We start from the raw sequence: 23,202 nt of genomic DNA, 5'->3' as shown, positions 1-23,202 counted from the left end.
TTTCGCTGAAGCAGCCTCGGGTTAAGTGCCTCGCTCAAGGGCAAAGTAGTGAAAGAGCAGTATTTGTGATCTCAGTACGTCTCCAGGATCTGGGTCACCCTCACCTGAGCACGAGCCTGTCGGGTTTAAAGCCCAATTCCTTAAGGTCAACATGACACGACATTCAAAACCCAATTTAAATGCATAATATGACATATTTCTAAGCGAAAAAGACTGAAAATGTGGGGTGGTTATTGTTTAGATTGGAGGGGTTGAAAAAATGTGAACACAAAATTTCTCCTAAATTCTACATGTACACTACATGTAGCTTTGAGGTTTCTATGGTTTGTATTGAATGAATAGTTTAATCTGTGACTGTTAGACTCTCTGTTAATCTTGTTTTATGATTTATGAATTTACAGGTCAAAGCTCATTAGACTTTGGAAATAGAAACATTTTCAGTCATGCTTTTGTTTTCACTCTCCCATGTTAGAATTGCATATAAATGAAAATGAAAGGAGGGCTAAGTCTAATTTCCAAAGTCTAAAGCATTACATAACAAAGCCCAGGCTACATCCGTTTCATGACCCATGACCCTAAATTTCAAATTACAATGTATGAAGGTAAAAAAAAAAAAAAAAATTAATACATTAAAAATCCAAAAAATGTAAATTAATTTTTAACGAGGAAAGCCGAGGTTTTCAAGAAATAGACAGACAGACAGACAGACAGACAGACAGAGAGAGAGAGAGAGAGACAGACAGACAGACAGACAGACAGACAGACAGACAGACAGAGAGATAGATAGACAGACAGACAGAGGGCCCTATTTTAACGATCTGAAATGCAAGTGTCAAAGCGCGAAGCGCAAGTAAGTTTGTGGGCGGGTCTCGGCGCTGTTGCTATTTTCCCGGCGGGATAAATGGCTCTTGCGCCCGGCGCAAATCTAAAGTGGGTTGGTCTGAAGTAGCTTCATTATTCATAGGTGTGGTTTGGGCGTAACGTCAAATAAACCAATCAGAGCGTCATCCAACATTCCCTTTAAAAGCAGGTGCGCAAGTTCCATTATGGATTGCTATTATTATGGCGTATTTACCAGGCGCACGCCAGGAGCGGTTCACAGCCGAGGAGACTGATGTTCTTGTAAGAGCAGTGAAAGACAGAGAAGTTGTGTTGTATGGGGATGGGAGAAACCCACCCAAAATACACCACAATGATTTCCGTCATCTCATGTGTTAATATTTTTTTTAGTGTAACAATTTATGATTTGCAAAAATAACTGTTGCATCTGTGTAGATTACATGAGCAAAGTGTATGCGCGTTGTGCACGCTATACATTATGGTCAAGCATGCGCCCTTAAAATAGCATAATGAACAACGCGCAACGCGCCACTGACTTTAGACTAGGTTTTTTCTGGTCAGTGGCGCAATTGTTTAATGGAACAGCAAAATAGCACCAGGGATTGTTTGCGCCGGAACACGCCTCCTTTTTTTGCGCTGAACCGCCCAGGGAGCGCAAGTTCATTCACTAGTTTAGCGACGTGCGTCTGTGGAGGGAAAAGCGCGCTTTGCGCGGGTGCAAAATAGGAATGACACATGCGTCGGTGTACAAAGTCAATTGCGCTGGGTGCAAGATAGGGCCCAGAGAGAGAGAGAGAGAGAGACAGACAGACAGACAGACAGACAGAGAGATAGATAGATAGATGGATGGATGGCTTGATGGATGGATGGATGGATGGATGGACGGACGGACAGAGAGATAGATAGACAGACAGACAGACAGACAGAGAGATAGACAGACAGACAGACAGACAGACAGAGAGATCGACAGACAGACAGAGAGATAGATAGATAGATGGATGGATGGATGGACGGACAGACAGAGAGATAGACAGACAGACAGACAGACAGAGAGATAGATAGACAGAGAGAGAGAGAGAGAGAGAGAGAGAGAGACAGACAGACAGACAGATAGACAGACATACAGACAGACAGAGAGATGGATAGACAGACAGAGAGATAGAGATAGATAGATAGATAGATAGATAGATAGATAGATAGATAGATAGATAGATAGATAGATAGATAGATAGATAGATAGATAGATAGATAGATAGATAGATAGATAGATAGATAGATAGATAGACGGACAGACTGACAGATAGTGTCAGTTGATGTTATGTTAGCATGATTATGGAGGAAATGTTTCTAAATCCTATTTACACAATTTGATGTAAGCGTCTAGTCATCATCATCATCATCATATCGCATCAGTTTACCATGCCTTTGTTTACGGCTTCGATCAATGTTTCCTTTTCTTCGCTATTTTTACGCGCGGCCATTAAGCTTATCTAAGGGGAGCTGGAGAGAACATGCCACCAGGGATATAATGCACCTCCTAAATGTGCACACACGCTTCCCCTCGGCCACGGGAAGAAAAAAAAGCCATTACCCTCCCCTTTAGCGTCTGCCGCATGGAGCGCAGAGACGGATTGCCCTCAGTAATTCCATTTTCCCCTCCGGATTTTCAATAAGTATGCTTGGTGCCACTTTAATTTATGGGTAGTGCAACTGCGGCAGGCTGTCAGCGTATGTGCATAATATGAAATTTGGCTAGCTTAAAGTAGCTTTGACATGACCACGCTCTGATTTATTTATTTATAAAAGACCGCACGTTTGTTTTACAGTAGATGTGGTGTTACAAGTGTGAGAAACTAGCAAGGTTTCATTCAGAGATCATTAATCCTATGGGATGTGACAGTCGACTTCTATGAAGGCACAATTACCTCCTGCACTAGAGCAAAGTCACTTTCTGCTGTTTTTGCAGGGAGGGTTGAAGTTTATATACAGTAATGAAGTTCCACAGTGTGCTCTTTCATTCATATTTCATGCTGTAATGATTCGGCAGCACAATTTTCTCTCCAAAACCTTGTTTTTGTTTTTCCTTTTTCCCATCGTGCATTTCGGTCGTTATCTGTAGATTTTTCTTATTGACTTTGTATTCGTTTTGCACCGAAAAGGGTGAGAACGGGGTAAGCTGTGTCATATTTTACTTAAGTTGTCCTCTAGGCAAGCAGAAAAGGGAGGAAATGAGGTATAACTAATACTCTTAATTATATTGCAGGATGTTTTCTGTCAGCTGAAATTATCTGTAACACAAAGCCAGAGAAATCTGAATTCTCAGATTAAGGCAAGTGCCTTAAATGCGTTAATAATTTTAAGACATATTTTTTTCCATAATTAATGAATGTAATTAACGCATTAAATTACCAGGCCTAGTTTTTAAATATAAATATGTGGAACTTTTTTTTTTATATAATCATATATATATATATATATATATATATATATATATATATATATATACATATATATATATATATATATATATATATATATACATATATATATATATATATATATATATATATATATATGTAGACACACACACACACACATACACATATATTAATATATATACATACATCATGTAATTAGATTTAAAAAAATTATCGATTACCAGCTCTAATATAAACACATAATTTAATATAAAATGTAAATAATAATATTTATTTACATTTTCTATAAATATATAATTTATGTCCTTAAATAAGGACAGAGAAAATGAGCTCCAGATATTTAAGTTATTTGTGTGTGTGTGTGTGTGTTTTTTTGGAGCTCCACATCTATGATCTCCGTTTGCACACACATGCACCATGCGGCCATCTCCCATCATCCTCATCATCATGTTGGCTGCTAATGCTGAATAAATGGCACTTTAAGTGAGAAAAATAATAGATGCTCATTTTGGTAAACACTTTCTCTGCTCCATCTCTCACGGACATGAAGTCTCTCTTTCTCTTTCTTCTCGGACTTGCTGGCTGTCTCCTGTCTTTCGCTCTCTCCATCTTGCTGAAAAACAACGCTTGCAATCAGCAGCTCCATAAATATGCACCTCTCTCCAAAGCCAGAGTGATTTCCATAATAAAAGTGCTCAGACAAAGCAAATTGCTACTCCAGACAATTCAGATTGCACTAATTGACCTGGTTGATGAACATGCTTTTCTTTTATTTCTTCCTCTGTCTTTTTCCATTCTTATTTCCCGCCTTTCTCTTCTCTATCACCGCCATAACTTAACCCAGGACTGCATCCCATCTTATTATCTAAAATCCTATCACCACGGCAATTAGAAAGGACAAAATAACAAACTCTGGCTTTTTTTTTTTTTCTTTTTTTTTTTTGCTTTTCAGGAGGGAGTGGCGTTTCTTAATCTTTTCAGCTGTAGTTCCAGGGGCGTAATTGCACATTGTCCTCTTGAGTTGTCCTTCTCCCCCCTCAAGTACTCAATCAGTGGAGACTAATGACACCCTACACACTCCTATGTTCATGCACAGGGCCACAGGGGACTTTGTTTAGGTTTGGTGGGGGGTCACGCTCATGATCCAGAAGAATGGCTGCTGGCTTCCTGTGGCAGAACTAACGTCTCCTTGCCTCACTTTTTCTTCTCTCTTTGACTCTCTCTTCTTCACTCTAACCATCCTCCACCCTTCCCCCTGTCTGTCAGTGTGTCTATAGCTCCTCCCGCCCGTTTTTTTGGTTTCCTTTAGTCGTTCAGCTCAACTTCAACAGGTTATGTGCGGTGTCAAATATATTGTTGCCAAAAAGTATTGTGTTAAAAAGCAGCCTAAAGTGGATATGGGATCCTCTCAGGCGCACATCGTTTTCTCTCCCATGTCTCTGTGTTATTTTCTTTCTGTCCGGAAACACAAAAGGAGATCTCCAGCAGAAACTCCAAGCTTGTTTTCAACAAGGAAAGTAGTTTTTTCGTAGCAGGGAAAGTGGATGATTTAAACTGCCAGGCTCTGTGAAACTGCTCCATTTGACTGTGTGCACTAAATTCCAAGTCTTTTAAATCCATGCATTAGTTTTCTGACAGAAACAAAGTGAAATATATTTTTTTCTTTTTTTACAAATTAAAATGCATTATGTATTTGGAGTCAATTAAACTCTTTCTCAATTGTTCATCACACAAAGCTTTACAAGGCTCGACATAGTGCATGAGTTTTTTATAATTTTATAATACTTTTATGGTGCTTTTTGGACTTTTTTTTTTTTTTTTGGAGCTTGATAGTATAATTTACTATCCTCTTTCTTTGTGTGGATAACAGATACTTAGACTTTATTTTCTCATTTTATGTTAAATAAATAACAATAACAATGTAACAATGTAAATGATGACAAAATAATAATTTTTAGGAGAATAACTTAAGGTTTTTGGGTTTTGCCTCTAATATTTTATATATATATATATATATATATATATATATATATATATATATATATATATATATATATATATATGTAGACACACACACACACACATACACATATATTAATATATATACATACATCATGTATGTATATATATATGTATGTATATATATATATATATATATATATATATATATATATATGTATATATATATATATGTATATATATATATATGTATATGTATATATATATGTATATGTATATATATATATGTATATGTATATATATATGTATATATATATATGTATATATATATATATGTATATGTATATGTATATATATATGTATATGTATATATATATGTATATGTATATATATATGTATATGTATATGTATATATATGTATATGTATATATATGTATATGTATATATATATATATATATATATATATATATGTATATATATATATATATATATATATATATATATATATATATATATATATATATATATATATATGTATATATATATATGTATATATATATGTGTGTGTGTGTATTTATAATTTTTTTCATATATTTTTATTTTATTATCATTATTTAATTTATTTTGTTGTTGTTGTTGTTGTTGACATACTATTATTATGTCCATAATTTTCATTTTTTTAAACAAGTGAATTTAGTAAAAGTATTTTTTTTTTCATAATTTGATTATTATATAATATATATAATATATCCCCTTTTTAAGCAAATGGAATAAATAAATAATAATTATATATATATAATTTAAAGATTTTTTTATATATAATATATATATATATATATATATATATATATATATATATATATATATATATATATATATATATATATATATATATTATATTATATTATATTATATTATATTATTAAACAATAAAGCAGTTATATGCAAGCTTTCTTTGTGTTTATAGCTTCCCAAAGGCACCATTCTACTGGTTTATGGTTATAATCAAGTAGTGCTTGAATCTTATTTCTGTTAGCTTCTTTTTTTATATATTTGAGGCAAAATCTAGATGCTTTAAACACATTTCTGTGCATTTACAGTAGTAAATAGTATACTAAAAATATTCAAATTAAGTCATTAGTACTTAGTATGTGTAGTTATATTTAGATGCTGTTTTTTAAAATGCACTGCATCTAGTTGCAGACTAAAAATGGCAGTTTATTCAGAAAATGTTCTCAAGAGTTATGTAAGAAGGTGAAAATGTGATGAAATATTTTGCTTTCGAACACACCGGCATTCCCGTCTGCTTGTTTTGAATGCTGTAGCATTTAGACACTTGATGCTGTTAAGCATTGCATCAGTTTACAGCCAGTTTTCACTCACAGGGAACCATGGGAAAGTGATTTCAGAGTTACATAAAACTTAGACAGCTCACTATTGCATTTAAAGCTCATTTGTAGAGCTAGATCAAATGCCTAGCGGTTTAATCAATAAATTAGCAGGAAAATATTCATCCGATTTCATAGAAAACCGGCAGGTGGATTATCACAGTATGGAATACTCATGTTGCTAGGCTGAGATAAATATCTAGAATCATCTCATTTTCACCTAATGGCCTTTCCATGTATATTGGCTTTCCGTCTGGTAGCTTGGCAGTTATCTGGTGACTGTACACATCAGTGCTATCTTCAGTCGACACTAAAACACAATCAACGGCTGCTTGGCTATTAATTTCACTCCCCTGCCCTTGACCTTCAGGGGATTATTATTCCTTTCAGAGCATAAAACCACTGACGCTGCTCATTATTCACATTTCCCATCCACCCCTGGGAATGATCACATTTGAAGTGATCAGGGCGACTGCGTGTGAAAGACGTGAGCAGGCAGGTATGCAGATATTGAGAGCGGGTGTTCTGTGAATGTGCTCGAGGTGCTGTACGGATCTTATTATATAATGAAGGCCGGTTTACGGTGCGATCGCTCCATGTGGACAGGCAGATTGTGGTGTCAGCCCTCCTCTCCTCCCATGTCTTTCTTCCCCCGTCATTCTCTCTCTCCATTTGTGTGCCACCTGTGCTCATCCTCAAAGCATGCCACGCTCACCCTTTGATTCAGATTGAGTTTCATTTCAGAGGCAAAGAACAAAATGTATTGTATCTGTGCTTTATGCTTTTCCTATAGGGTCCTTCTACAGAACGTATGCCTTTTGTGTGCAAAAAGAAATAGAAAAAAGAGAAATGATGCATAACTAGTGACAACTTTGACTATGTGTTAATAAGAGAAATTCATGTTGAAAAATATTCACAAAAATCTAACTTTACTGAATTTATAATGTTTTAGTTTTTTTTAATCCCTCTTTGTGTCATGAATGCCATTTTCCCCCTTTTTATTAATACTTTCTATATAAAATTCACATTTTGAAATGAACAAAATAGAATATATGGAAATAAAAGCTAACATTTAGTCTTTAGTCTTTCCGTGTGTATATGAATGTGTGTATATATATATATATATATATATATATATATATATATATATATAATTTTTTTTCTTTGCTTTAGTTGAATGGTATATTACTATAAATTGTAAATAAAACATAGGATTATAATTTACAAAAAAAGCCATTTCAGTTCTTCTACTTAACATTTTTCCATTTAATTGTGTTATTTCCCATTTGTTTTAAATTGTTTGTGAAATATTCTTGCTTTTCTTTAAAAAAAGCTTAAAAACATAAGTTACTTTTAACATAATTTAAACTAATTTATTTATTTATTTACATGTCATATTTTATTTATTTAGCCAGCAAACTACTACATATTTTACAAACTGTATTAATCAGCTCTTACTAAGGGTAATGGTACACGTAGGGTCTCTTGGTTAGGTACGCATGTGTACTGAACAAATACACCGTTGTTTTAACCGTTGTTAAATACCACCATTGTTTTCCAACGAAGTGGAACTCCTTTTTTTCAGAATATTCCAAACAATAAATGCTGTTTTGGCGCTCTTTAATGTGGCGACAGATCGCTGTATAAATGCCTCAGTTCAAGCTGCAGCGGGATCGTTTCTTCCTCTTTAATAATAGTTAAAATGTGAAAAAAACATGAAAGAACATCTCCCGCCTCATGTTATCACTCAATCAGTGTTTAAACCGTGGAAAAGACATCAATAAAACCGCTTGAAAACAATATTTCACGTGTCATTTCATCAGTGTCCAAAGCTCGTTAGTACGCTATAAATGTAGTCTAGAGAAGAGCATTTCGCGAAATATTTGACTTTATACTCATCATGTTTTACAATGTTAGTTAAGAAAGAGCAATTTCATAATCAGTAAACAACTGTTTAATAAAAAAAAGAAACAAAGCAATTTTATGTTTAGTTTTTTCTCCAAGTTGTATCTAACCGTCAAAACTTTGGTACATAGCAAACCATCATGTTCATGTACCGTTACACCCCTACCACATTAATACTGACTAATAGAAAACGGTAAAGTCAGCTGTAAAATTGTAAAAACAATTATTCAAAGGCAAAAGAAAATAAATATTACTTAAGTTAGGCTTATGCATTCTTATGATTAAAATATGACGTTAAATATAAATATAATAATATTAACAATATATGTTTATAATTGCTCATTTTCTTATAGTGCATTTTTTATATATAAATATAAAACAAATAATTATTAATAAATAAATTAATTACTAATAAATTATTTTGTATGATTAAAATATATATATATAGATTTTTTTATTATTATTATTTTATGTGCAACAAAGAAGTCATATTGTAACTTGAGTTAAATTCTCCTCTTCGCATCAGTTTATGTTTTTGTTTTGTTTTATTAAAAGGGGTCCTTATATGTCATATGTTAACCCCAAATAAATGTTAATGTATTAATTTTCATTTAGATGGCACAATGCATTTTGTTTGGTTTTATGATGTAATGGAAAAGGCAGCCGTTTCATAGAACTATCCTGTAATGGATTTTGGATGTACTTGAAACATCATGTGGTCATGAGCTCTCTCTGTGTGTGTGTGTGTGTGTATGGTCAGGTCGTCGAGAGAGACGTGCAGTGGAGAGAAGCTGGAGCTGAAGATGACTAACATCGGTGCAGATGTGCTGGAGCTGCTGCTGGAGTTCGTCTACACCGGCTCGCTGGTCATCCACTCGGCCAACGCCAAAACCCTGCTGGAGGCCGCCAACAAGTTTCAGTTCAACACCTTCTGCAAAGTCTGCGTGTCTTTCTTAGGTGCGTCACTCATAAGATCCCAGCGTCCATCAGATGGAGTCATGTACAAGCTGTATGATGTATTCTTTCATTTGTATAAAGGTCAGAGAACAATTGCATTGAAATGTCAAACAATCTCATCCAGCATTGATTATTCCGATCAATACCAACCAAAGAGGAGGTTCAATGACATGTAGGCGCCCGATGTGACCACCAGAGTGAGGAAAGGACTGGCTAGAGATGAGGAAAGATTTAGGCCGAGAAAGTATGTTTCTTCACTTTTAAACCTGTGAACTTTTAGAAAACAAACTCTCTTAAAATGGCTGTGTACAAATAAACGTAGTGTGAGTTTAGAAATAAGCTTATAGATTGAAATAGACTCGTCTTGCTAAAGCTAATTTCGTAGATTTTTATGCATCATAAATCATCTTTTTAAATAACATCCCAAAATTAGATTGATTGGAAATGTCACGCAATAAAATGCATTCTGTTCACAAGTAATATTTACCTTGATTTTTCTTTTCTTTCTTCTATCTTAACCTCTTCGATTATAATTTGTATAAAAAATTTACACTACAATTAAACAAATGGGAAATTCATATTTTTATTCAATGAGGACACATTAAATTGATCTAAAGTGACAGTAAAGACGTTTATAATCTTGCTACTGTAAATATTGCAATTTCACATAAATGCTGAAATTCTTTTGAATTTTCTATTAATCAAAGAATCTTGATAAAACAAAGGAAGTAGCACATAAGTTTTCAACAATGATGATGATGATAATAATAATAATAATAATAATAATAATAATAATAATAAATGTCTCTTGAATAGCAAATCAGCACATTAGAATGATTTCTGAAGGATCATGTGACACTGAAGACTGGAGGAATGATGCTGAAAATGCAGCTTTGAATTGCAGGAATAAATAACATTTCAAAATATATTAAAATACAAAATATTTGTTTTTAAATTGTACAAAAATATTTCAAAATATTGCTGTTTTAAATAAAAAATATATAAAAAGGTATTTGAAAATAATAACAAATAATATTAATAATAATAAACAGCAAAAATGAATTACGTTCAGACTTATTTCATTTGACCTTCATTGTAACAAACAGAAAATAAATCTCTTATTACAAAAATCTATAATAAAAAATAAAATCAACTCAAATTTTTTTTTTTTTTAAAAACCAACCCACTCATTTGTAATGCTAGTGGAACATCTTAGGTTGGTTCAGCAATGTGCTGCCATTGATATACTACAGTATATGCACAGACAATGTGGACGAAGTCAAACTTCTGGTTTAAAAGGTCAGTTGATCAGGAAGTAAAGTGATACCAACAAAAGCTATTGATTTGTTTCCATAAATATGTGCTCCATATGTTTGCAAGAGCTTGTAAGACCCAAACAAATGTAATGCGTTCAGAAACATCAGGTTGAGGATTGGTTTGTGCCTTTGTGCAAAAAATCTGATTACATGTCAAAGTTGCTAAAGTACAAAACAATTGATAAAGTCCAGGGAGACCGTGTTGAAATGAGGGGAACACAGGTTTGGAAATATATTTCAATGCCGAACTACACAGCACACAGTCTGGGAATTCAAGGACTGCATATTACCAGAGCATGTTTTAAAAATAGGTTTAAGAAAAGGGGTTAGAGCAGCTGAAGTTTTATTGGTAGTGAGGTGCAGCCCATGTGTTAGTGGTGGGCGCTGCTGTTTGTAATGCCACACACAGCACCGTCGACTTCAGAGCGTGTCTATAAACTCATGCCAGCACCGGGCATAAGCCTCGCTCTGCGGTCTGTCCGCAGCATGCCATTTACAGCCTCTGGCACAAACCTCACCTAAAAAAATCATTTTTCCTTCCTCCGAGAGTGGAAGAAGACGAGTGGCACGTTTGGCTTATTGGAGATGGTGCTCTGCAGGCCAGCCTCCAAAGACCCAGACATAATAAAAGCCCATCTGCCTCCACCAGGCGCTCACTGTACCATTTCTACAACAATTTGTACTCTTCTGTTTTATATTGGAAACAAATTGGGTTGCGTAAGACCTGCCGATGTCACAGGGGTTTCATGCTGTCCACATTCATTATGTTGATCTGAATCAGGGTGCATCTGTTATAGAGTGATTTAGCCGTGCAGTCCTTGATGTTTGAAGTCTTGGAGGTATTTGATGATTACATTTTGATAGATGGTTTGTCAGAAATTAGCATCTTGCATTGCAGCAAGCATGAGTTTTAATATAGTATATATAAAGTATATATATATAATATAGTTACAGTTACTGTTTCTTTTTTGGGGGTGGGTTTTTTTTTCAAATTTGCATATAGCTTTTTTATTTTAATCATGTCGTTTTTTAAATGTGTAAATTTATACAACTTTTATATTTGTCATTTTTACATATTTTTAATTTATATATATATATATATATATATATATATATATATATATATATATATATATATATAGGATACTACAGTCAAATTATGGCATGGAAAGATTTCTACTTTACAATTGAAACAAATAAGACACAGTTTGAAGGGCAAATCTGAGCAGTTTGACAAAATCTGGCACCCTTTTCTCTGTTATCTTAAAGGAACCCCTGCACCTTAATGGAACTAATGCATCATTTGTTAATGTAATGTTTTATTTTTTCTTCATCATACTTTACAATTTAATGTAAACAGTTTTGGTAAGGCATGGTTTGTAAGTTTTTTTTCTCTCTAATTTTCTAATTTTGCTTGTATTCTTTGTACAGGTCAAAGAGACTTAATATTTTAAATTGCAAATCCATCTTCTTTTTTGATAAAAAATTACAGTAGTATTTTATATAATTAATCTCACATCTTATGTATTTCACCACAGTCATGTACAGTACTTGAACTTTTTATGCTTTTTATATTTGAAAGGGTCTCTTAAGAAAGCACTCAGACTGTCAATCCAGGCTTAGATTCAGTCAGAATGGCACGACTGTCAGACTCTTATTCAGCTTTTTGCAGTGTAAAATAGGGTTCTCCACTTACAAAAAGACTTAACCTTGTTAAAAATCAGGACAGTTTCCCAACCCGCTGCTCTGAGCTCAGTTGATCTGTTCTGTTGTTTGTCTCCGGAGCACCTTAACCAGAGGCCTTTCTCTGGAGCCTCCAGATATACAGCACAGATAGCTTTGCTAGAGCTCATCCCCTCAGTGCTCTGATCTTTTATAGATGGAAGCGCCTCTCTTGTTCTCTTCTTCAGAAAAGCAGCTGACTGCAGCAAACTGCCTGGGGGTTCTGGCCATGGCCGAGGCTATGAGCTGCACGGAGCTCCACAACATGGCCAAGGCCTTCGCCCTGCAGAACTTCCCAGATGTGGCGGGACAAGACGAGATCCTCAGCATCTCCAAAGAAGACCTGATTAACTACCTGTCCAATGACAGCCTGAACACCAAGGCCGAGGAGCTGGTTTATGAGACCGTCATCAAGTGGATCAAGAAGGACCCAGTCAGTAGAGTACAGGTAAGATCAGCAAAGATGTCCAGAAACCTGCTTTAAATCTGTACCTTGACTACATTCTGTCCTCTAAAAATATCATAAAATCATTGGACCAAACATTTGTCTTCCAGTCTTATACCAATATTTCAATGTGGGTAATCATGATTGTAAATGATTGTAATCCACAAATGAATGCCAGGCAGAGATGTGTTTGTGACAATTTGTTTGTAAATAAGCAACAAATCTAACCCCAGAAACATAGTCCGGTTCCCAAATGAATGACTCTTAATAACTGCATGCTATTAATCATTAGTTAAGCATTAGGAAACAGTTAATTCATAATTTATAAAGCATTAATAGACATTTATAAGCAGTTTATAAATACAGATATAAATGTTTTATACCTGATTTAAAAGCATATAATGCCTATAATGTATTTAATAATTTTTTTTTCATACTTTATTGATGATCAATTTATCATTTCTAAATTAAGTATAGCATTATTTACACACCAGTTATTAAGGAGTTGTCAATGGTTCATAAGATCACTTAGAAATTTTAAGTAAATGATTAATAAACTATTTAAATGTGCATTCAAACATCTTTTTATTCAGACATATAGTAATAGTTACTTATAGTGTTAATAAATGGTTTATTAACATGTATTTCTACTGTAATTCAGGTTAATTCAGGTAGTTATAAAACATATGTAGTTGTTAGTTACCTATTTTTTTGAGCTCATCTAAAGTGAGGACTATTTATGCCTTGTAAAGCTTTTACAAATGAGATTAAAGGCTGTTAATATTTCTGTTCTGTATCACTGTGTGATGTTTGTTTCTGTTTTTTGTTTAGAAGATAACTGAGCCTTTAAATATCCTTTATAAATGCTTTACAAGGCATAACTAGAATAGTTAACTGACCACTACTAAATGCTTTATAACTACCTGAATTTACTACATTTCTTGTGATCTTATGAATCACTGGCAACTCCTAAATAACTGGTTTGTAAATAATGCTATACTTCATTGAGAAATGATAAATTGATCATGAATAAAGTATGGAAATACAATTATTAAACACATTATAGATATGCTTTTAAATCAATTAATATTTTTATATCTGTATTTATAAACTGCTTATTACGGTCTATTAATGCTTTATAAATTATGAATTATCTGTTTACTAATGCTGAATTAATGATAAATAGTGTGCAGTTATTATAAAGTGTTACCTAATCTTTCTAGTGTATCAGAAACATAAAGCACATCCAGTGTAGTTTGACAAAAAAAACATAACCTGCTGTTGTATTTGCCCATAAAATCTATGTTTGAACCAGCATACTGGTATTTCATCCTTCAATGCAAACAAATCAATTGTCTCCTAAATGACCAAAGTTTATACTTAATATTTAGTGTCTGCTTTTCACATTGAGTTTTATTTAGCACCATGACTGCTTTCTGTTTTGTAGTTCTGTCTGAAAGCGAAGTTTTGCCTCTTTTTGTTGAGACAGCAAGAGTTCAGACCCCCTGAAGTGCCTTTGTTTCTTTATGGATCAAAAGAGCTGTCTGCGGTGGGCTAGACAATTCAATAGGGCTTCCTTAAATCTCACTTCACATTTGAAGAAGTTTTGGCTTCCCAGAGCCCCGAGAACAAGAGGTCAACACCAATTTTGCTGGCGTTGCACTTCTATTTCTATTGCCCTGAAGAATACATTCAGGCCAGTCGCAGTGAACATAAATAAGAGAGAGCGGAGCAGAGAGGTTTGCAGGAGCCGGAGGCCCAAATCAGATATTCAGGGGCATTGTGGCATGACACTAGACCCTTTCGAGCACTGATGGGTTGCAGTGACTTTCTGAAATGAATGAGCCATGTGTGACAGTGCTGCTGCTTAAAAACCCCGTCATGCACCACCACAGGTTTCTCTTCGCTATAAAACTGCCGGCGACTGCGCAGAGTTTGGAGCACTGAGCCACGGATGCATTTTTTACAGTCCTTCCCTCTCTCCCTCTTTCTAAATTTCACCCCCTTCCAGACTCCGATGGAGGCGTTTTGATTGAATCCACTGACATTTCCTAAGGACATATCAGCTCCAGTTGTCACAGTCGATGCACAGACATAAGGCAAATGTTTGTTGTTGCTCTGAGCAAACGTCTCAGAGGTCTGAGATGGACGAGAGATGGGAATCATTTTTGGCCGAAAGTATGGATAATGAAAAAATAACAACTTTTATGCTTCACGGTAAATTAGGGGTAAATTAGCGGGCGGCGCGTCGCCCGTGTGGGCTGAGTGCAGCTGCCAGACCTCCGTGCGCAGTGATGTATGGATCTTTATTGTGCAATCCTTCACGCCGCTGCACAATTTGCATTAGTTTATTACAGTGAGTCAACATGCTTTTTATGTGCTTGTATCACAAGGGCCCGCTCAGGCCGCTGGGGAAGGAGGCAAGCTTTAAATAGAGCCTCTTACGGCACACCTGGGACCGGCGCTGAGCTCCTGCATGAGATGTGAATGATCAGCCCTGTCCTAATGTTAGTAAATGATCCTTACTTTGTCCTTGGTCCAGTAGTCATACGTCTAGATGGACTGGGTGATTTACAGTGCTGCGTGACTCATGACTCAATCCGATCTGGATTGGTTTGGGAGAGACCGTGGGAAGAAATCGGATTGAGAATGTCATTTAGAGGTATAAAAAGTACTTATCCGTGTGTTTTAACACTTGTTTAATGTGTGTGAAAGATCATCCGGAATTACTGAAGCATTCAGAACACACAGATCTAGTCTCACTCACCAAGAGGTTATACTATCAACATAAAATATGGTCCACTTTGCACACCGTTCTGGCTAAAAATGATCAAGGAAGGCATCCAGAGTCACAGTAGCAACCAATAAGACATTTTATAAATAATTTCCCTCAATTTTTTTTGGTGCAATAATTATAATATTTTAAGAGCTTTTGTTTTGCATGGCCCATTTGCTTGACAAAAATCCCATTTATTATCTCCATAGTGGAATTGATTTTTAACACTGCAGTGAGCTCTTGAGGTTGTTAATCGATGCTTCTGTTGAAGCCATAATTATGCTTTATTTCTATTTTTATATCTCAATAACTTACTTTTAAAATTTTGTTTAGCTGTGCAGTTCCCAGAGAAGGTCTACACTACCCATGAATCCAACCATCAGAAAATCACTCACATGAAGCATTGTGAATAATGCAATCGAATCAGTCTCCCTACATTCTCAAACTACTTGTACACTATACATACACTTTATAATATAGATTGAAAAGCTTGAGGTCAGTAACATTTCAGGGTTTTTGATTTCTAAAAAAAAAATTGCTTTTATTAAGCAAAGTTGTATTAAATTGTATTTTTCGGTATATTAATCTTTGGAAAACTGGTTGAAAAATATTTTTTTATTTTTTTTATTTTATTTTTTTTTATTTTAGAACCTTCGTTTTGCAAGGTTGCTTTAACAGGATAGTAACTTTTGCACTTCATTGAACGTATGAGTCACACAATTTGAGGGCTTTCCTCCAAATCAGTTAATTATGCCAATCTGATTACTATCAGTAAATTTCAATTACTGGGCAAACATTACATCAGCTACTTAATATGCATAAGCCAGAGATTACTCAGGTCCTGCCGAGCACAAGTTAAAATCCAAACCCTTTCCACAACACGTCCGGAGTCCGGCCCGCACGCTTTCAATTAGACACTTAAAATCCTGCCAAGTCCTGCGCAGCGGAACCATTAAAGAAACGCCCCAGACAGCTTCATACAGCACTTTATCGTCACCGGTGAGTCGCCTGACAAAGAAGGTTGATTAATTGCATCCCCTTTGACGAGAGAACTAATATGCAGCTGAAAAGAATGCTTAATGATGGTTTTTGCACAAGGGGGCAATCTGTATTCACCCTCAGCGGTGATATCTAATTCAGCAGTCAGAAAATAACAATGAATGTAGAGGCGTTGATGCTCGGCCCTAGCAGACAGTACTCATTAGCTGCCGGGGTCATGTTTGACTTAAGGGCATAGAGGAGAATCTTCCCATTTCAGCCTTTTAATAAGATCAGAACTTGAACTTGAATTTGCAGATGTTACTGAGGACTTCAGTCTCACCCCTCATTCAGTCCTAGTCGAAAGACATGGTGGCTGGATTATTACCTATTCAAAATGAATGTTAGGCTACGTTAAAACAGTTAAGTAAATATAAAGCAGAGAAGTACATTATTTTATTGGCGTTTGCAGATCAAATGTCCTGGGTGGTTATTGGTCTGTTTATTTTTGATGTTATTTATCTGTATTGTACGAGTTATTAATTTCACATAATAAAATAACAGGATCTTTTCTGGCTCAGTGAAAATACGAGTTTAATCTTCTATGCAGATGTACTCTAGAGTTTACAATGCAAAGGCATTAGTTGATAATCAAACTCGTTCTTCTGAACGCTCTCTTTATGTTGCACTGGGACGTTTGACTCATTTCCGTGAATTGGTAACATGATTCATATACATTAAAAAAAAATAAAAATTATTAAGATTTTCAAATGAAAATCCAAGCTCTTCCAAGTTTTATTATGGCAGTAAATGGTGGTTGACATTTTTAAACCCAAAAAAGTGCATCCATCTATATAAAACGTGATCCAAGTCATAGGGTAATTTTCATTTTTGGGTGAACTATCGCTTTAATAGTATTATTCGTTTGTTCATGCCTCCGATAATAAAACTCACTCTTATAAACCCTTATCATCATGTTGAACTGGGAAGTTTGATTCATTTCAGTGAGTTAGCTCATTTAAATGATTCATGTGCATTAATCAGTTTAAAAACAGTTAACCAGTTGATTTCTGGGAATATATCTCTGTGTGTTATGTATATACAAATAGATGTTTTAAAGTCACAGTAGAAACGAAAACAGCCTGTGTAATCAGCGTTGGAGGAGCTACATTGAAAATGAATATTTAAAGTTTTCAAACTGCTGTTTTGAAGAAGTAGTTACACTGCAACGCTTTTTTTATCTACTGTTTACCACAAATCTACCATAAAAAGCAAATCTCAGAGTCAAAGCGTTTCAATGACAATTGAATATTTTTCTTTTATTGCTAATAAAAGTAGAAACACTCTAATTTGAGTTAAAACATTGTGAGGGACAGCAGTGTCTTGCTGTTTTGAAGAATTAGTTATGCTACAACTTACAAAATGTGATGGATTTTTGCCAATAATTCACATTTATTATATTTTATCAGAGCAGCATTAATCTACCACACAACAAGAAGTAAAAGTTAATCACAGCATTTCGATTACAATTGAATAAGAATTTTTTTTTATTACTAATAAAAGTAAAAACTCTCATATTTAATTTAAAATATTGGGATTGTTTATACATTAATACCTCTTTTTTGTTTTTATTTGAATTTTTTGGCTTGGATTCAGGAGTGTAAATCTCAGTGCTAGTTGGATTGGTTTATGTCTTAGAACTACTCATTAGAGACATTTTTGAAATGCCTGCAATATGGAAATGAATGAGAAAAATGCTTGAGGAACTAAGACTGCTGAGAAAACGGCCAGCCACTGTTACGCTTTGAGACGGTGAGTCAACGTCGGTTCCTATGCACACATCTCTGTTGTGTTCATTCTTTCAAAAGCTGAAAGCCAGGCATAAGACCAACTGAATCTCGCTTCAGTACCCACAGAGTTTTCCCGCTCTCTCTCTCTCTCTCTCTCTCAGGAAGGGATACCCCCCGGCTGAACTTCTCTGTTTAGTGTTTGAGACAATATTTCAATGGCTCATTTCTTTCTGTCTGGCTGATGTTATATTTAAGGGAGACTAAATAAAGTTTCTCCACACTTGGTTTCTTCTGCATTAAAACAACATGAGGCCTCTCACACACATCTGCTTCTAAACCTGAGCGCCTGTGGAGGAAGTGTTTTAAAAAGTTTAACAGAAGCGTGCTCCTGACTGAAAGGCTTTTAAGATGCATTGTTTTGGCCACAATTTCACTGTAAAAAAATATTGTCTTGAACATTAAGTAATGATACATTTACTTGAGGTGCAATATATTTAAGATATTAAGCATTTGTTGCAACTAAGGCTTTGTGCCGTTTTTGAAAGTTGCTTTAGATAAATGTACATATAAATTACTGTTTTCTGAAAGAATTAAACAAATTTTGTAACCTTTTGTTCTTGTTTTAAATGTGAAGGCAGTTAAGCCTTATTACTGTATTTAATTTTGTTTCTTAATTTTATCTTTATTTAAAAATGTACTTAAAAAGAATACTTTTTTTCTTATTTTACACAGTCACTTAATTTTAATACTTTTTTTCAGAAAATAAGTATAAAGTATATTCTTTTTTACAGTATAAAGTGCCAAATTTTTATTCACTTTTCAGAAAAAACAAGACTTGTAAATTTATGTAATTTTGCTTCTCAAGTAATTGTGTCTTGATTTATAAATATTTAGATATTTGTAATAGAAAAAAGACAACAACAAAATAAATCAAGTGAAAATCCAAGATTGGGGACAAAGTGTGAAAAATTGTAATGAATAAATATTGATTTACTTAAATACTGTAAAGTACAGATACAAAAGTTTGTCATTTTACCTACACTTTTAAAAATGAAAAATGCTCTTTATTGGCATCTGTGGTTTCATGAAGACCTATTAACATCCATGGATACTTTCCATTCTATAAAAGGTTCCTTGTAGTGGAAGAAGGTTCTTTAGATTATGTAGAATGTTCTTCAATCTAAGAAAAATATGATTCTTTGGAGAACTATTTACTGAAAGGTTTTTTGAGGAACCTAAAAGGGTTCTTTTATGTCATCTGTCTGAAAAACCTCCATTTGGAACCTTTATTTTTCAGAACGTAGTATTTTTGCAAACTGTGTAATCTAATGCTGATCTGAGTATTGCAGCGTTATAGCAGCTAGGAATCAGTAGTATCTCATAATATCTCATGTGGAGTGTACACAGAATTAGCGCCAATTTAAAGCGTTTCAAATCAGTCATTTATGAGGTTTCATGATGTTAGGATGCTGTCTAGGTAGGCAGCTCACTAGGTCTCGGATCAGATCAATAGACACCCAGATGCTGCTTCCTGCTGCCCAGCAGACGGCAGGAAGTGGAAAATGCCCCCATGTGCGCTTCTTGTCACCGTATGGCCCCCAGCAGGTTCACACCTAGACTCTGTCATCGTAGCCCAGCATGCCTTCAGACTGATTAGCCCTGGCGTGAGAGTCAGTGTGCATCACTGTGTGTGTTGTGCTTTGATGCGTTCACTTCTTTTGTCTCTGTGGCTCAGATGCTTTCCTAGTTGATTTTGCATATGCACATTTAATGTGGCCGCTGAGTCGTGTAAGTATTGAGTTTGGGACGGCAAGGTGAGATGCCGTGCTATGTCTCACTGGTAAGCCAATACCTCTTGCATATTGAATGAGTCGAGCAAATGCATAAAACTTTTTTAAGTGGAGCGGTGTGGAGGGGGAAGATTGTTTGTTCGATCTCTGCAAGGAGCAAGAGATGAGCGATCACCATTGTACCCTTAAGCAAGACACTTAAATGGGTCATATGATGCGATTTCAAGTTTTCCTTTCTCTTTTGGGGTTACAAGCTGTTTTTGCATAGGTAAGATCTCTGAAGTTACAAAGACTAAAATCACAAACCCAAAGAGGTATTCTTTATAAAAGTTTAGAATTGTCCATGCCCTCCTAAAACGCCTCAATAAACCCGCCCCAACATGTCTACATCACTGTGGGACGATTTACATAACATTGAAGAGAAAGAAGGCATAACTTTTATTATCGCTGTAGTATTGTTGCCGCAGCCACTGCTGTGTAATGCTGTGTGTTTCGTTGTGAAAGCAAAATTACTTTGGTTGGTCTTCCAAATGAGGACACAACTAGAAATCAGTGGTTAAGTTGTATTTACAACACTGTTCCAGAAAAATTCAACCCAAATAATCAGATGTGTGCAATGCATGTTTTACGGGGGGGACTGTTTCCTAAACCTGGGAAAGTAGCCTACAAAGTCGTCTACAAATAAAGGCTTGTTTCTATAAAGTGGGGCTGTTGCAACTTTGTAAGGATAGTGTGGCGCTTCTGACTCACAGCCTGTAAGCACATGTTCATATTAAAAGAATTTGCCAGTGATGATTCAAACACGAGTTTTGAACAGTGTAGAATAATGCTGCTTGTTTATCGTTTCTCCGATCACAACATGGTTTTAGGATTATGCGGCGCAATATGTAATGAATAAAAAGTCAGTATAAGTCATTATAATCAGAAATTATGTCCCCACTGGATGCAACAAATGCCTCGTTTGTAATGTTCTATTTTCGGTGTTGCACTGGGGACATGTTGTCACAGTATGGTAAGATGCCAGACGCCATCGAATGTGAGCATTTGCCCACTCAAGTCAGTTACGACGACGAACTGCAGTCAGGTCGAGACCCTGATGAGGACGACGAGCATGCAGATGAGCTTCCCTGAGATGGTTTCTGACAGTTTGTGCAGAAATTCTTTGGTTATGCAAACCGATTGTTGCAGCAGATGTATGGTGGCTGGTCTCAGACAATCTTGGAAGTGAAGATGCAGGATGTGGAGGTCCTAAGCTTGTGTGGTTACACGTGGTCTGCGGTTGTGAGGCCGGTTGGATGTACTGCCAAATTCTTTGAAACACCTTTGGAGATGGCTTATGGTAGAGAAATGAACATTCAATTCATGGGCAACATCTCTGGTGGACATTCCTGCAGTCAAGATGCCAATCTGTGGCATTGGGCTGTGAGATAAAACTGTAGATTTTAGAGTGACCTTTTATTGTGGCCAGCCTAAGGCACACCTGTGCAATAATCATGCTGTCTAATCAGCATCTTGATACTTGATACCTGTGAGGTGGATGGATTATCTCTGCAAAGGAGAAGGGAAAATAAAATAAAACGAATGTGTATTTTTACAGTATTTATATTTGTAGTGAAAAGAAAAATTAGTTATTTATATAGAGATATATCTTGTATAGAAATGTAAAATCTTGAAATATAGAAAGACATGTATAAAAATGTAAGTTCCTTAAATATGAGCATTAGACTGCATTTATTAATGAATGTTTGTGGTGCTGAGAGCAGGTTATGTGATCTTGATTCTCCTCATGCATGCATACAGCACATTGGCCCGTCACTCCCGCATGCGTCCCTCTCTCTCTGTGGTGATCAACACCTGACAATTACATTATAGGAGCAGAAGGACCCTCTGTCCCAGAGTTCCTGGATGACAGAAGGGAAATGCGCTAACGGCATGCCTAGACACGAAGACAAATAGCTCTGCGAGCTGACAGAGCGCAGATAGGGACTTTGCTGGCCGCTCCGGGAGCCTCAGGTGTGTGAATTACATCTGATTCACGGATGCGACCCTGACACACCCTCCTGATGAAGTCCATCAGGCAGAAACCAAATGGCAGGATGTCAGATCCCTTTAGCATTGATTTAATGTGCAGGAGATTGGCGTCGTTAAGCTCACTGACAAATTGAGCCTAGCATTGGAAGGAGTCTAAGCACAAGATGCTGGATACATGAATAGAAATGAGGCAGAGGATACGGGATGTGTGGGAGGAGCGGCTGTGTGCTACTAATGCCCTTAGCGTGAGTCTCCCTGTGCTGTTTATGGCTGAATAATTCACACCACCGCATGTGATGGGTGAGCTTCTACAGCAGTGTGTGCTGGGTTAGAGGTCCGACAGAGTAAAACATATATATATATATATATATATATATATATATATATATATATATATATATATATATATATATATATATATAAAAAATATATATTTTGTATGAAAAATTATTATACATTTTTATATTACATGTTAAAACATTAAAACTTGTGTTTTATTATCAAGTTATGTAAAGATATCAAATTATATAATATGACATCACACAATTATAAATGTTATAAAATTTATAATAAAATTGTGATTATATAAATATATATGTATGTATTTGTGTTTATGTGTGTGTATGTGTGTGTGTGTGTGTGTGTATTCAAGTGTATTTAAAATAATTTGTGATTGACCAATAATTTCTAATATACTTTGAATATTTCAACAGTTTTAACATGTATTAATATAAAAAGCTGAAATATGTATTAAATGTAAATGTATTACATTTAATACATTGCATTATTTTATTATTAAAATTAGGACATAAATAAACCGCATGTATATATGTGATAAAATATGGTAATATGTTCATAGTTTTTTA

General features: G+C 35.1%; 1 protein-coding gene across 4 annotated transcripts in view; it reads left to right on the top strand.

Annotated features, from left to right (window-relative positions):
* The window catches only part of LOC127938499 (kelch-like protein 29), a 215,684-nt gene that overhangs the window by 151,385 nt on the left and 41,097 nt on the right, over positions 1–23,202 (top strand). For all 4 annotated transcript variants that reach the window (XM_052535155.1, XM_052535154.1, XM_052535156.1 and 1 more), the window contains 2 exons: positions 9,292–9,488; positions 12,715–12,974. In XM_052535155.1, coding sequence (XP_052391115.1) covers positions 9,292–9,488; positions 12,715–12,974 — 457 coding nt within the window. The remainder of the gene's footprint in view (positions 1–9,291; positions 9,489–12,714; positions 12,975–23,202) is intronic.

The sequence above is a fragment of the Carassius gibelio genome, chromosome A20 (assembly GCF_023724105.1).
Source record: "Carassius gibelio isolate Cgi1373 ecotype wild population from Czech Republic chromosome A20, carGib1.2-hapl.c, whole genome shotgun sequence".
NCBI classification, from domain to species: domain Eukaryota; kingdom Metazoa; phylum Chordata; class Actinopteri; order Cypriniformes; family Cyprinidae; genus Carassius; species Carassius gibelio.
This window is presented reverse-complemented; position numbering and strand designations above follow the sequence as displayed.